The sequence below is a fragment of the Equus quagga genome, chromosome 4, assembly GCF_021613505.1.
Source record: "Equus quagga isolate Etosha38 chromosome 4, UCLA_HA_Equagga_1.0, whole genome shotgun sequence".
Lineage (NCBI taxonomy): Eukaryota > Metazoa > Chordata > Mammalia > Perissodactyla > Equidae > Equus > Equus quagga.
Genome location: NC_060270.1, coordinates 84,681,010 through 84,697,979, shown reverse-complemented (window position 1 = coordinate 84,697,979; position 16,970 = coordinate 84,681,010). Strand labels below are relative to the sequence as shown.

General features: G+C 33.5%; 1 protein-coding gene across 1 annotated transcript in view; it reads left to right on the top strand.

The window, feature by feature from the left end:
• Positions 1-16,970, top strand: part of LRP1B (LDL receptor related protein 1B) — a 1,825,183-nt gene that overhangs the window by 1,089,181 nt on the left and 719,032 nt on the right. The window contains exon 15 of the mRNA XM_046659286.1: positions 7,163-7,285. Within this exon, the coding sequence (XP_046515242.1) occupies positions 7,163-7,285 (123 nt within the window). The remainder of the gene's footprint in view (positions 1-7,162; positions 7,286-16,970) is intronic.

The window sequence follows — 16,970 nt, the reverse complement described above, 5'->3', positions numbered from 1 at the left end:
ACTGTTCGTTAAAGTGAAAAAGTCCTCTTAATCTTTTCAGAGTATTGTGAGCAGAGAGAAAAACTTTTAGTGGGAAAGGAATATTATGGGAAAATATTCAAAAATACATTATACAAGGAAAATAGTATTTTTAAACGTATAATTATATACTTAGTTTCATGTACATTTAAGGAAGCTTTAATTATTTTAGATGAAATGAAAGTGAAATAATCTACCATGATACTCATATTTTAATAAAATCAGGTAATATTGTATATTTTATCTACATGAGTTATTAATATTTATTAGGCCATACATAAATGGCATGACTCAGAACTTAGGTATTAAACAAAGAAAACAATTTAGTAATTACGTGGTTTGTTATGAATCTAAGTAGTCACTACTTTTTTTTTATGGAGATACCCTTGTGAAAATTTTATAAGCATACTTTTTAATAAATTTAGGATGAAAAAATTATATCCTGGGTTTTTCAATGTGTGTGTTGTCAATAGGAAGTTACCTAACAACAGGAGTTTTTTTGAAGGTATTTTCATCTAAATCAGAGATTTTCAAAGCAAACTGTCTCATTCAAGGGCTTCATTTTTTTTCTACTGTATCAAAATTGCCTCTGAGATAAAAATGCAATTTTATAAAATAATGGAAATACATAAAGTGAGAAGCTTCAATAGCTAATAAAAGATAAAATTATCTTATAAAGAATAAAAATGGAATTATTTGAGATGATATGAGCTATAGTTGTGAACAAGAAACGAAGAATAGAGACGATTGCCTGGATAGATCAAATGGTAATGTTTTCTGTTACATTCACATCAACCCTGCTCCCCCCACCACCATTGTAGTTTGTCTACACTGAACTGGAGGCAAGTCTATGAATAAGAACAGCAGTTCTCATCTCCTGCAGGGTCTTGTTTTCAGGATTGTTGTTCCCTCTGATTTCATAATCATTAGTTTCCTGGGTTTCATTACACCGATCAGTATACAATCGCTTTTCCCATTTCCATTCTCTTTGGAAATTGTTCATCTTGAATGTCATTACTGACCTCCCTCTAGCCAAATCCCATGATGTTTTCACAGTCTTCATTTTCTTTAAACTTCTAGTTGCTTTAAAGTATAATACAACACATGGGATGAGAAATGCCCCGGCTTACTGTAAAATGAATTTAGGCTTAAATCTGGATCTTAACATTTTCTCCTTCTGGAAATTTGGACAATCATGAAAGATTTAGCAGAGATAAGAAATGCTTTCTTCACAAATCCTGTAAGGATTAAATAACTGTTTGTTATATAAGAGTAAGATTTACTTAGAATAGTGCCCAGCATACATTTTATGTTATTTAATTTGCTCTTACCACTTCTCAATCAGTAGGCATATATTTTTAAGTTTCCTTTCATATGAGCATTTATAATAAATATTCAAAGGAGTAAAGAGTCACAATCATACACAACAAAGAACATGTCTCTGATAGGAATATGAGGAACGTGTTCCCATATTCATGAGGAATATATCTGGTATTCCCAACAGTGCCATTGACATATAATTGTTCATTGCTATCCCTTGGATGGACAATGTTCTTTTAAAAGTGATTTTAAATTTTTTTTTAATTAAAGGACATTAAAGTGAAAACTTAGCTTTGATTACTAAACTCTTTACCACCTTTATTGTAGAAACCGTTATGTTCTGTCTTACTGAGAGATATGTACGGACAAATTGATTGGTTATTTTTCATTAACGTAGGTGAAATAATCAATTAGTTTGAGTTTTCTACCCAGACTTTACGTAGCTAGGGATTGACTAGTACTTAACTGGATCTTTTGAACAGACAGTATGGAAAGGAGGCCTTGTCAATATCTTTTTCACTCAGTCAATAGACATTGAAATTCAATAACCTACTTAGGATCCAAATTTTTAGTATCTTTTAATACATTGATCAAAGCAGCTAGCTTATGAAGCAAAGTTACACTCAGGTGTTCAAATGCAGACATGTTATCCTACCATGTTATAATTTTCTCTCAGTGGTGTTTCTCATTGCGTCTTTTGAACATCAGATATTAATATATATTCAGAAACATATAATCAGTGGCACGTAAACTTTGGTTGTATAGTGTCCTGTTAAACTGTTTTTCTAAGGATAAAATAGTTGCAATTCAATAGAAAACCAAACCCTAAGTAGTACATATCACTATTTCTTCATGGAATGGAATAAACTAGTCTTATACAGCCTTGTACTTTCTCCCTCTCTTTCTTTCTCTCTGAAAGACTATGGTAAATGACTATATTTATATACATAGTTTTTATATACTATATTTACTTAAATAGTATTTATACATATGTCTGTAAATATATATACACTCATGTAAGTATAAATACGTAGATGATAGATAATATCACACAAAAACACACACACTACCCCATAGAAACACTATGAAAAATATTCAGGAATGCTGTTAATGTAACATCTAAACTCTTTTAGACTCGGTGTTGGAAAATTAATCAGTTAATTTAACCTCTCCAGATCGGGAAAGTGTCATAAAATTATTTGGTAATATACTAGCTAACTTCAGGAAGGTAGATATATAAGCATACAAATCAGAAAACTACCTCTAGGAATGAATTCCAAAGTAATTCTTAGGAATTTAGGGTTAAAATATTTTTCTCATAAGCTACCATTATTTTTTCTGATTTAATTGATAAACTTTTCTTTTTCATTTACATTTGATATTTAGAATAATTTTTACAGCCCTCTCCTGAAATTCCTCATATAAAGTAGAGCAATTGTATAAATCGTACATACTTTTACCTTCTTATTCACTAGGTTCAGAAGCACACTTTTGTTTTTTCCCACGTTTTAGAGAACAAGAAAAACAAAGCTAAGTACAATATTCTAAAAAGTGTTGATATATAGTATCCTATATCAAATTAAAAATAACAGATTGGCTTCTTTGCCAATATATGAAATTTATTAACCAGTAGTTAAATGTAATTATAATCATTGCAAAGTAGGCTAAACATTCTTATTCAAATCTCCGAAAGATAGTTAATATAGGTACTCTTGATTTCTTTAACACATATGAGAAACCCAAGTTTCAGGCAGATGTAGCCATTTGCCCTCAGGAAACAATGAGGCAGGGATAAACTGGAATTCGAATTCAGGTTTGTCTGACCACAGCATATTTTGGTGTGATTAATTTATGTGGCCAATTTTATTTACGAAAATTATATAACCACTATACTTTTAGATAGAAGGAAAGGGACATATGTTTTCTTTAGTCATTATAACTTTGCCATTGATAGATTTGTATTCAAAACTTTTTTTTTTTTTTAATGTAAAGTTCCCCTTGACTACCTTTGCAGAACCAGGTTTCTGAGATCTTAGGTTACAAAGCACTGGTATAACAGACACAGCAATTTTTATTCAATGCGTGGCATGTTTATTAACCACATTACTTTAGAAGTCTGGTAAGGTTTATGTTTAGTGATAGGGCCATCATCACAAAATTTCTCTCTTTATTTTCAAATTTCCCATTTTGGAGGTAATCAGCATCAAAAAATAACTCAAAATACTAACCAGGCTTTCATAGTTCACACACACGCACACTCTCTCTCTCTCATGTAAATAGCTTCAAAGTAAGTGAAATGTAAACACCATCTTCAATGAGCGTATAACTCTACAAGAGAGAAAAGGAAGATACATTCTATCTTTTCCTCAGATTGACTGATACCATTCAAAGTTGATTCTTCTGAAATTTTCCCAGATGAAATGTATACCTCATCTGGACTCAGGATCCCACTCTACTAGTCTTTATCTAACTTTTAGAATGAATGTGAAGTCTAATTTCTCTTCTAAACTGCAAACCAGACTCCCTCTCCCTCAAGTAGAAAAAAAGAAGATCTCCCCAGGTTTATGTGTGTTATATTAGGTGCAGAGACTTCTAACTGCACATATGACAAAACTCTGAGACATCAAGAGTCCAGGACCAAAATGGGAAAGGAGATTTCTTCTTCTACTATTTTGAAGAAAATTCAGACAAAGGGAAGAATGAAACAGTGAGATTCCTTCGTGCTGACGGCTTATGTATTTTTCCATTTGCCAGAAATAAAAGATACTTTATTAATAAAAGTTAGATTACTAAGGTCTAAAAGCATTGACATATTAATATAGGCTTGTGAACTATTTACATATATCATTTGTGTCTTTATTACTGTTCTATGAAAGTTATAATACACCTTTAAATAATCTACTTTGAAATGCAAAGTATTTAGACAGAGTATATATTTATACTCACTCACATACAAACAAGAAAAGCCCTTTATCTTGTTAACACAGACATATCTATCCACATACTTGTACCATGTAACTACACCCCCAAATGATTGTTTCTCTCATTCAAATTTGCTAACTAGAAGTTACTTCATTCATCAATTCAGCTAATGTTTATCAAACACACACTCTGTGCCAGATACTGTTAAGGGGCAGAATAATGCTACTTCTCCAAGACACAAGATCAGAGAAAAAAAGACAAAGTTTTTGACTCAGACAGACTAAACCTTGAACTTAGTTTTAAAAGCTACTCCTCAGTTGTTTTCCTTGCATATTTGATTTTTTTTAAAAGTATCTGCTTCCAAAGTAACTTAACCTAGGATTTAATTTTGTTGTTTTCAGTATGTTATTTTTCTGTCCTTTGTAGATCTAATTTTATTTTTCGTATGTAAATAAGAGTATAAGACCATGAATTTTAGATTAAGAAAAATCCTGTGCCTAATTATTTAGAAATAGTAATGACAATAATTATTATTATCTAGAAATAAATAATAATCCTTGTTCTAAATCCTTATTTTTAATCAGGATTATTTCTTATTTCTAGACATTAGAAAAGTCATTTAAACCCTTAGATCTTTAGTAGTCCCACTTGCAAATGAGATAAACCTACATTATAAGTGTCATAAAAATTGAATTAAATTCAATTTATATGTGCGGTAACTAGCCCTAGGACATTATGGGTTTTCAATAATGATAGCTATCAATATGTTAATTAATGCTTTCATTGATATTTACGTATAAAAGTTTTTTGATCCTGTTTTTAGTCAATCATGTTTTTGCGAGAATCTTTTCACATGAAACGTTAGTAGAAATTCAATAGACGATCACATGAGCTCTATCTGGAATATATTCAAGTAATAAATTCAAAAGTATATTGGGATACTACTAAAATGAAAAAAATAAGTAATTCTGATGAGAGAAATGGAATTGTTCAAATTAATTTAGATTTTGGATTTCTATCATGACAGAACAAATACCAATTCCTCTCTTTTACTATATAGTATTCACAGAAAAAGGAATATAATTAAAAGTTTGAATAACGGTCATTTATTTCTGAATACTTAAGTTTTATAGTCAATGAAAATTTTTAAATATGAATTGTACTATTGAATTAAAGAATATGATATTTAGCATATATTTTTCAAAATGAAAATGTCCTGATATATTGTTTTTGGTACTTTCTTATTTCTTGCTGTTTTAAATTCTTCATGTATTTCTCAAAATATTTTGAATTAATTCTAATTTTCCAGAATCTTAATGTTATTAAAATATTAAGTATACAGTTTAATCCGATGCATAATGTACATAACATAGACAGAACACCTAAGCGTCCTATGACGTATTACATTTTTATCCCATGGTCATGGAATAAACATGATTATATCTGGAAACTGCTTAAAACATTTTTGCATTCTATTTTGGAAAAAGCCTGAACTAAGCTTGATTATCCTCTGAGTTCAGAAAGTGATGCTAGAGCTTGAATTATTAGCTTCCTTAGCTTTCAGATGTATTTTTTATTTTCTATAAAGATAGCAAATTTAATTTACTTCTCAGAATAATGAAAAGAAATGATTATATACTTTAGGCCATGTCTTCTGATCTGAGGGCACACAATGATAGACTGTGGGATGAGTTAAATATTTATTGCATACGGCAACATTTTGAGGATTTTTTTTTAACTTATTTCTTAATATTCTCTACACAGAACCTCTAACCCCTGAGGCCCACAGTATAATAACCTAGCCTGTCTCTTTAGTCACGTTTTAGGCACTTGCGTTGTAACTGCCAATACAATTTTAATCATTATATTATGTTATTGTATGTCTCCAAGTAATTAAAAGCTTTTTATTTGTAATGTTTGAGTAAGATCTTCTGATATATACATAATCAAAATGTTATTTATTGATGCCTTGAAAAATACAACATGGTGTAAAATGACCCTGACATTTACATTGCTGATTGGATTGCTAGCGTTGTAGGGTTCTTTGTAAAGTTCTACATATATATAGCTAAATAAACATTTTTCTTCCTTGCCTTTCCAACTGGTAGGAATAAACGGCATCAAAATGGTGATTACCTAAATTTTGTTTACTCTTACCTTCACCTTTATAAAACAGAATCTCCAGCCTCTTTTCTACCTTTGTTTGATCTGAGTCTCCAAGGGTTTCTCACATAATACCTTTGTGAATTTCCCCTTGTGCCTGCTTTATTGACATCTACTGTGGACCTCACCGGTGCCTCTGCTGTTTAGGTCCACTGGGACAACACTTTTCCCCTTGTGTATTGCACATTCTCCTGGTACCAGCAAGCCTACTCATTTTTAAGTCTTCACAGTTAGCCTGTGTTCCTTGGAGTGCTCAGTGCACTGACACGCCAGTATACTGCTTTCACAAGAGGGAAGAATATCCCACCCCTTTCCCCAGTGCTCATTTGCTTACTATTCACTTGTGATCCAAAGCCACATTCCAAGTGCTGGTGGTCTACTTTCCAAAGAACTCAGATTTGAATAAGCCTCATTCCGGACACTAGCCTGAACAGACACCATTCTGTCCTCTCTATCCTTTCTCTCTCCTGGTACCTATCTGCACACAGACGTCTATCTCCTCCAACCAGCATGCAAATTCCTCTTAACTACCAGTGCATCATATTTTCAAACACTTCTGAATTTCATTTAAGATTCAACAGGAATTCTGATTATATTATTGAATGTGTAATATACATTTGCATATATATGTGTACATTTTTATGCCCAGCTATGTCTCCCAGAAAGAATGTGAACCTGAACTGACTAATGTTGGATGGAATCAGAGTTCTCTGACACATTTGTTTCCCTCCTCTTGCAGGTGACAATATGTGCCGAGTGAATAATGGGGGCTGTAGTACACTGTGTTTGGCCATTCCAGGGGGCCGAGTATGTGCTTGCGCTGATAATCAACTTTTAGATGAAAATGGGACAACTTGCACATGTAAGTTTCCTTTCTTGTTACATTCACTGTTTACATAAGTCTTTTTGAAGAACAGAAGCAGATGAAACCAAAGGAATTAAAATCAAACTTGGAAAGAAAAATTCAGATAATTACTTAGGTATAATTCTTTTTAGACTACAAATAATTAACTGAATCCATTTCTAATATACAGATGGATAATGATAATGATGAAGTTTTGCAGAGTATTCTGTCACTGTGGCATATAGTTTAATAGAAAATATAAATAAGTATATGCCACAGAGGAAAATATTTCATTCAATTGTTAGGGAACCTCACCATCAGTAGTTGTAACTAAAAATGCGTAGTTATTGGTTATATAGACGATATATTGATGCACACCACAGCCCTCAAATTACTTTAAATAGCTTAGTAAGCTCGGTTATCTATATTTGTGGTGAAGAGCAAGGAAGGAGGAAAAAAGAGACTTCTAGGGAATTTCTAGACTTTATCAAAATAGTGAATTAATTGTATTAATTGGCCTGGATTACAGACCCTTGTTAAGTTTTGCTGTCCTTCAATTTACTCCATCCTGTTATTCCAATGTGACCCTTCTGAAATTTGTCCTCTCTACACATATCTTATGCCTTAAGCACAATAACAGCAACAATGCTATGTATTTATTGAGTACTGTATAAACGTTGCTGGAATTATTTAATCTTGAATTGTATGTTACTCATGATTCTCCAGAGAAACAGAACCAATAGGATGTATATACAGAGAGAAAAAGATTTTTCTGGCTCATGCAATTATGGAAGATGACAAGTCTCCAGACCTACAGTCAGCAGGCTGGAAACTCAGGAACACCAATGGTGTAGTTCCAGTCTGAAAGCTGGTAGGCACGAGACCCAGGAAGAGCCAGTGTCTGAGTTTGGGTATCAAGTACGAAGGAAGGAAAAAAGATCAATGTCCCACTTCAAGGCAGTTAGGCATGAGGAATTCCTCTTACCTGCAGGAAGGTAGGCATTTTTGTTCTATTCAGGCCTTCAATTGATCGGATGAGAGCCACCCACTTTAGGGAGGGCCATGTTCTTTAATTTAGTCTACTGATTCAAACGTTAATTTCATCTAAAACACTCTCACAGACATGTCCAAAATAATGTTAGATGAAATATCTGGGCACTCTATGGCCTAGTCAAGTTGACACATAAAGTTAACCATCAAAAATTGTTAAATAAATATTTCATTTATTTTTTCCATCAGTTATAGTGATTGTTTCTGGGGAGGCAGAAGGAGAAATAAGTGTAATAAAGAAGACTTCGATTTATCTGTAATGTCATTTCTTCTGAAGAAAAGATGCGGATAAGAGATTTCTAAAAACTGATTTAATAAATGATAACATTTGAGAAATATAAAAAAATAAAATGAAAAATCTATTTATAATGCCACTATTCAACAATAAAATACTAACACATTTTGATATGGTTCCTTAAATTATATATCCCTGAAGGTTATTATTTTTTCTACTACTAATAATAGTAATCATAGGTACATTTATTGAATTCTTATACTGGATGTGACATTCTGTAATAATTTTTCATGATTCCCATTAGTTATTACAATAATCATAAAAGAAGATAATGTTACTATCTCATTTTATGATTTAGAATTTAGGCTCGGGGTTAATAACTTTCAAAGTTCACATAATTAGTAAGTAGAATATTTGGAATTTAGGCCCCAAATTATTTCATTTTGGAAACTGAAGTCTTAATTATGTTGTACTTTTCAAATTTTGGATCATACTACAGTACAATTTATTTTGTCCTTCATTTTTACTTAATGTGAACATAAGCATCTTATTCTGTAACTAGGTATTCTTTGTAAAGATGATTTTTAAATCATTTACCTTCATTTCCTACTTGGTGTTTGATATTATTTCTGATGCATTAGTACAGGCTATTTGTGTCTTTCTTTACCGTTTATGATTCCTTCTGTATTTTACCATATAGTCCATGCACGGTCAATTTATTACGTCTTCTTTAGCATTTGGAATAATGCCACCAGTTTTAAAGTCTGTTACTATTATTTTGAGTTTCAATGATTTGACATGAGGACTTTGGCTTCCTTTATACTATTCTCTCCATCTTCCTCGATTTCAGTCCTTATTATAATTTAGGATTTCTGACAAAGAATATTATTTTGAGTCATCAAACGTTTCCTTATAAAAATGTTTTGACATTTATTGTTGATCAATTAAACAACATTTTCTTTTAGACCTGGATCAGTGCTTCACTGGTTGTGTTGCTTAGTACTCAAACGTTTAGTTCCCCAATGTTTTTTTAATTGATTTTCACTGATATGTAGGATAGGTGAAGTATATCTTGCAGTGACTTCTTCAAGAAGAGTGCAGAGAATGTATACCATAGAGATTCCTGTGTATTCTTTTTACTTAAAGTATGCTTTTTGGTGAGGTAGATTGGCCCTGAGCTAACACCTGTTGCCAATCTTCCTCAATTTTTTCATCTCCAAAGACCCAGTACATAGTTGTATATCCTAGTTGTAGGTTATTCTAGTTCTTCTATGTGGGATGCCACCACAGCATGGCTTAATGAGCAGTGTGTAGATCCGCACCCAGGATCCAAACCGGTGAACCCCCAGCCACTGAAGCAGAGCACACAAACTTAGCTACTCAGCCATGGGGCCAGCCCCCTGTGTATTCTAAATATGTCTCCTTTGCCTTTATATGTGAACAGCAATTCCTGTAGAAAATCTCTGAGGTATACTTTCTTTGAGCCATCAGGTGGTTTCCCTTCCGGTGTCCTGTAGTATTATTTTGTAATTCCTGATTTTTTATTGTTTATGTATCAACAGAAGAGAAGAGATCTATCAAGATCCATAGTTTGTCAATAGACAGGGATTAAACATTGCTTTGAATAACATAAAGTCTGTCCACTTGTCTGCTAGGCTAAAACTTACCTACGTTACTGAGAGAAAAGGTACTGTTTATGTGCACATTTCCTAGTTTAATTTTTAGTCTTTACCATGGTTTCATCTAAAATTTTTTTCCTTGTGTAAAATGAGATCTTTTGCTATCCAGCAGAATGACTCTGACATTTTGAACAGATAAAATGCATACACGCACATACACACACACACGCGCACATGTACATATACACAAATAGTAACCTTTCTGCACCTCCAGCAGGTCTCATCTGCCTTTGCTCTATCCCTAGACTTCCTCTCAAGGATGGAAGGTAGCAGTACAAGGATCTCCTCTTTTGGTAGACACAGACCTTATAGTCGTACTGCAGGAGCAAAGGGTCTCTCCTCCTACTTAAAGATAGACAAGCTTATTCACTTTCTAGTGGTATAACTTAAAGAGATTTCTGATTGAATATTTGAATCTGGTCTTATTGGTCTTGCAAAAAAGTCAAAATTCCGTTAAGATAGTGTCAATAGAATGATCAAAGGGCTGCATTGTCAGGAATCTTGTGAGTTTTCATTCTTTATCTTTGTTTTCAGAGTGGGAAGTTGGAGGGAGGGTATATACATCAGGTATCTAAATGGCTTTTGTTAAGCCTGAAATTTTCTAATTAGTACTTTAATTTTAATTGTGTGAATCACAATTATCTGGATCATTGGCCTCCAAATTATATTTCCAATTTCCTTAGTTCTAATGCCCCTTTAAATACTTATGAATTCATTATGACTTGGCATATTGTTATTGATATAGAAAAGATATTGATCACTGGATATCTCTATGTAAATAAAAATTTGGTGACTTTTAGTTTGTTAAGAAATACTATACACAATGTTGGTTATGCACATGCTGTTAGGAGATTTGTTATTATGACTATACACATGTGATTATATATCTGTTGAAAGTTAGAGGAAATTTTTCTGAGATTGTTGGTGTCTTTCTAATATCTGTGTGATGAGGTAACCCCAATGTAATAAAAGGGGATAAGAAAGAAGAGTATTTTATCTATACTTGTTACACTAAAGAATGTTGTCATCAATACAGATGAGTTCCTATTTGAAAATTTGTTTTTGCATTTGACTGTTAAAAATTCTACTATATCTTTTAATATGGAGTGCAACTCGCTTAGCTTCCTTTCAAATATAATGGTAAAAATCAAGAGAAACAATTAGTAACTCATTTCTTGCAAAGAACTCAAAGTGTGTTTATATAAATTATTCCTGTTCCTATTCATTTAGTGGTAAAGATTTTTTAAGGATATGTTAGCTTTAGTTTGCAGATAAGGAAATGAAAATGCAAAAGGACTACAAATACAGCTCATTGTTGCAGAGAATAGCACAAAACAAACATCAGTGTGTCACTAACCTCTCATTAATGCTGATTCTTCTGGGCTTCTAATTTAGTTTGGGCTAGATTATAGTCTTGCGACTGGTCTCAACTGGATTAACTCTGTAATCTGAGCTAATAAGCAGAACAAAAATACATGTTGCAACCCTTGAGATATGATCATCCTGGTTTCAGTCATCCTCATTGAATAGACATCAAATGAACAAAAACCCATTGGCAGATGGTCAGGCCAGAATTAAACACCAACGGTTGTTTCTCAATGAATTTGTAGCATAAGGCTATGCCAGAAGAGGCATTTACGCAGCAGAAAAATATTGGCATGCTACATGATTGGTTAAGGATGCATTCTAATGCCATGCCTGGAAGGAATCAAGAATGAGAGTAGGCTGGACTCTTTGTCCTTGTGAATCTTGTGTGTTATGGCCAAATCCTCTCTCAATTAGAAATGAAGCCTACTGCAGTATAGTAACTTAGAACTTACTGCCTTGGAGAAGCATATGTATAGCCAGTCGATCAATTATCAAGTGAGTTTTTTATTTATCTTGATGCCTTTGAGGGGAAAATCACAACGTACAAAATTAATAGATGATGACATGGATAATCCCAAGAAATTAAGTTAAGCTACTAAAAAATTATGGTCACTGTCTTTTTAAAAGAGTAGGATAATTTTGTCTAGAGTAATGAGACAGTGATTCTTTAAATGCCTCTTTAGGTGACTGAAAGAAAAGACAGAGCTTTCCAACATCACTTACTCCCAAGAGAACAACTTAAACATTGCAAAAATATTGGTCATCCAAGGGTAGCACTGCACAATTATGTGTCAGTGGTACTCTGCGACCTTCTTCACCTTCTGGAACACCAGATATATTCCTCTGTCAAAAACAGTGCTCTACTATGACGGAGCCATTTATCTGTTCAGCTGTGACAAGCCTTATGTTCTAGGATATATGCAATCTAATGTGTAGTAAAAAGTTTAAAGCAGTAAAAAGTTTAGAAGCCCCATCCAAATGAATATTTATGGCCTTCTGTGCATAGGATCTCACAAAAGATTATGTACCACTTAGGTTGGCTGCTCAGAAGACCACTCTATCTAATGAAAGGTCATCCTGCTATGATCTAAAGAAGAAAATTCAAAATCTATAACAGCATTTTTCACACTGCCTTCCTGCTTATATAAAGGCATCCAACAAACTACAACTTCAAGTCTTCTTTTAAGGTTTTTCTCTGTCCCAGCTCAAATAAAGGGATAGTAATCCTGTACTCCCAAAATGCAAAAACAAACAATTTCTTAAACAAATAAACATGCCCTAATGTGAGACATTTAGGGGCAATAGGAAAATTTCATTTTTTGTACTGGGACTAATGATTTTATAATGTAGTTACCTTAATTTTGATACAATCAACAGCAAAACATCAATTGAGAGGGAAAAGAAGAATTAGTTTAGAATAGATTACCACACAAGGATTGAGAGGAAGGGAAGCAAGCTTAGAAACATAGGCACTAATTCATGGGAACCACAGCTTATTAAACCAAGGTCAAGAACCTATGTATTAAATCCATTCCTGAGATGGGATCCAAATCTGAGATGATTCAAAACTAAAAAAAAGTAAAACAGTTTACTAGTAGAGTTTCTTCCTTTATTATGATCTGGACATTAACTCCTACAATTCCTCTACCAGTTTTAACCAAAGAAAATAGTTAATTCTACGATGCATAGTTCCATTTCCCATAAAGAGTCATGCAGAAGCCTTCTAATTTCAATGTTCTAACAGCAGATATCAAAGGATGTATGAGAACTGGCAGTTCCTTTCCAGGCATGTCATGATTCATGTCATTTTATTTTTAATTCTGGTTAAATTAAAGTATTATTTATTCCTTTGGCAGTTTTCTTACTGGTGAGATCATGTAATATTTTTACTAAGGGACCCTAGCAGTAGAATTACAAGTTTGGCATCAGTTTTCAAATTCACAGTGCAAAGCACAACTCTAAAGCAAAGCTCACAAATCTAGCACTTGTTAATATACTGAAGGCAACTTATGGCTGTGCCCAAACACCCAAGTGCTATGTAGTTTCAGTCACATTAAACACTGGAAAAAAATTGACATGCATGGAGCTTTTCCTGTATGTTCACTTTTTTGGTTGTGGGGGGAACTTATCACTCTCTTGTTTCTTTCTATCTGTGTATTGATCTTTTTTCCCCTTAAATTAAACTAACTTTATCCATATTCTTGAGTGATGGGAGAAGAGCATTAGCTACTGACCCAGTTGAAGTGAATGGTTTTCCTGAAGCATTTATATAGTCCCCAGAGACAGAATCTCTCACTACAATAATGGCTGTGATGTAGAATTACATATCTCTGTTAGTTCCAGTAAGTCAAGCAACAAATATTTTTAAACGTCTACTCTATGCCTGGTTCTTTTCTGAGCATCGTTCTGTTCTGTGACATTGTCCTTCCTGCATTCAAGAATCTCAAGTGGAAACATTAGATGCGTAAAAATGAATTATAGAATAACCCCTTTATAAAGATTTGTGCAAGGTATACAAAATACTAATCTTATTTTTTATAGGTGCTGTTGACTGTTTTATGTGATGCCAAATATACTTGTTTCATCATCTCGTTGATTCTCACAAAAGTTAGTGGATTGCCTGACCGTCAGCTGGGGTGCTATGATAGATGACATTGCTACCCAATTCTGCAGAGTTAGGTCAATCCTGGGAAGACAAACCATGCTTTTTGAATGTCTAAACCGACATCTTATCCAGATTATCACTTATCCCATTAAATGTTTTCTTAATAATGGACATTGTTGGCTCAAAAATAACCTGTCTTCCATCTTCATGAATCCTGAACAAACCTGATAGGCAGCATTGAACATGGTTTCTCTGTGACATAACTACTGATTACATCTGGGAGACTTGAGTTAGGGCTGGAATAAACTAATGATGTCATATGCCCTGGGAGACTTTGGAAATCAGAACCCAGTATCTTTAAAAAATCTTTGAGTATGTTGTCGAGAATCACGAAGAGTCTGAGATTTTACCCTAGTTCCAAGCTAACATGTTAGCCTGCTAGAGTTTCATAGATTCTAACAAAAGACATGCAATCCCTGGATCAGACACAAAGAATTTTATTACTCATAGCACAGCAGGACAGCACAAATTTCATGTTCACATTGGTTCTCTTTGCCCCATCCCACCCCTAAATCATGTCGGGACAATGCACAGGCAGGCCTAGGTAGATGCTGCACACACAGTAAGTTTGTATCACAAATGAAAACCTTGAATTTAAGAATCTGCTAGAAAATCTGCCCAATGTTTGCTCCAAAGAGAGACATTATCTTTACTATCCAGGTCAAGAAAAGAAAACTGCTCTCTGCTCTAAAAGGAGGCACTATCTCTATCTTCTAAGGTTGTTAGCTATGTAAACATCCTTGAAAAAAAGTCCAGAATAAAAGCTGACACAAGACATGTAGAAACACTGTGATTCTATGCCTTTCATACAACAAATTATAGGACTTAAAAGAATGGCAGACAAATTCTAAAAAGTCAAAGATATGTGGGGCTGGCTCAGTGGCACAGTGATTGAGTTTGCGTGCTCCACTTCGGCAGCCTGGGGTTCACGGGTTCATATCCCTGGCACAGACCCAGCACTGCTTGTCAAGTCACACTGTGGTGGCATCCCACATAAAATAGAGGAAGGTTGGCACAGATGTTAGCTGAGCAACAATCTTCCTTAAGCCAAAAGAGAAAGATTGGTAACAGATGTTAACTTAGGGCCAGTCTTCCTCACACACACAGAAAAAAGTCAAAGATATTTGTATATGTTTTATTATATCTGTTAATACAGAAATAAGCAATGCCTAACTGCTATAACAAGTGATATTGATACATATTAATGACATTGATAAAGATCAATATCAGAAGCAATAAATACAAAAAAATGAAATTATTTCAGGAGGTTAGTTCTACTGGTTTTCAAACAATTATTCATAATCTGTTATAAAAATGAAAATGAAACTTCAGACATTGTCATCCTTTGTTTTTGAAAACTGCCATCTTGGTATTAGCAAACATCATTTAAAAATATCCAACCATCCACATATCTTTGAAATCATGTTTAAAACAAGTTCAGAAATTCTGTCTCTTTGCGTTCATTCCGTAATGATCTAAATATCATTTGAAAAACATTTGAACTCTGAGTAGACTTAAAAACCTTACCTCTAAATGGATTATGTTAAAGAATATTTAGCTTAAAGATAATTTTCTCAGGTGATTTGTCTTTCTTTAGACATCTTGCTCTTCTTTCATATAGATGTAGTGATTCAGAAACAACTATAATTTCACTTTTGTATATGGATATTCTTGATTGTCCCTTAAAACTGTAGGTTGAGTTATTTGATCAAATGACAAAGTGAAAGCAAAGCTTTTTAAACTGAGGGGATTGTTATCAGAAGACAACCCATGGTTCCTTGGGTTTTTCAGTCCTCAGCTAGGAGACGACAGAATTGACTTACTGTTTCTTTGCAGGCAAATATAGAGAGATGACAGAAGCTGAACTGAAGTGGGAGTGGAAGCTGATTACATCTCAAACGAGGTTTCTTGTCTGGCTGGAACTTTTTAAAAAACTCTGAGAGACTGTTGACTATTTGGCTTAATAATTACAGAGTAGAAATTAATCAAACTACTGTCATTAAGGGCCCAGTTCTAAGCTGGGCTTATATGGATTCAAAAGAAGAAATTAACCACCGTCAAAGATCTCAGGGTCTTGAAACTCAAAATAAGAAAAATTTCAACGTTATCCATGATCACTTCTAGAGATTTTGTTTTATATATGTATGTATTTAAACATATATACGTATTTATATATTTAACATTTATACATTTATATATTTAAACATATGTATATATTTACAAAATTTCTTGCTTTCAAGTGACCTTACAGAAATAACATCTTTAGAGAAATTGTTGCTTCAGCATTTTGTTATTAAAAAAGATTAAACAGGGAGGAAAAATTACCATCAGTCCCTGCATACGGTGTCTGCTTGTCTAAGAGAGGACAGAAGAAACACAGGATTGCCTCCATTCTAATTAAATATTTCATTCACCATACTGATTAGTTTTCACCCTTAAAGCCTTAAATAAGAGTCTGAATTTATTGGGCAGCTTTTCTTTTCCAGTCCCACAACCCACATGCCTAACTCTCTGAAGCAGATTCTCTGCAGTTATGGTTCAAGAGTCACATTCCCTGGTCCATTCTTTGCAGCAGGGCAAATACAAGGATTAAGGGAGCGCTAACACAAGGTGTTCTAGAAGTGCCACATATGTTTTCTCAATATCCTTTATTATGAGAGTGTATGTAGGTTTTGTGACAGTTCGTCAGTCCAAGCTAGTTATCCA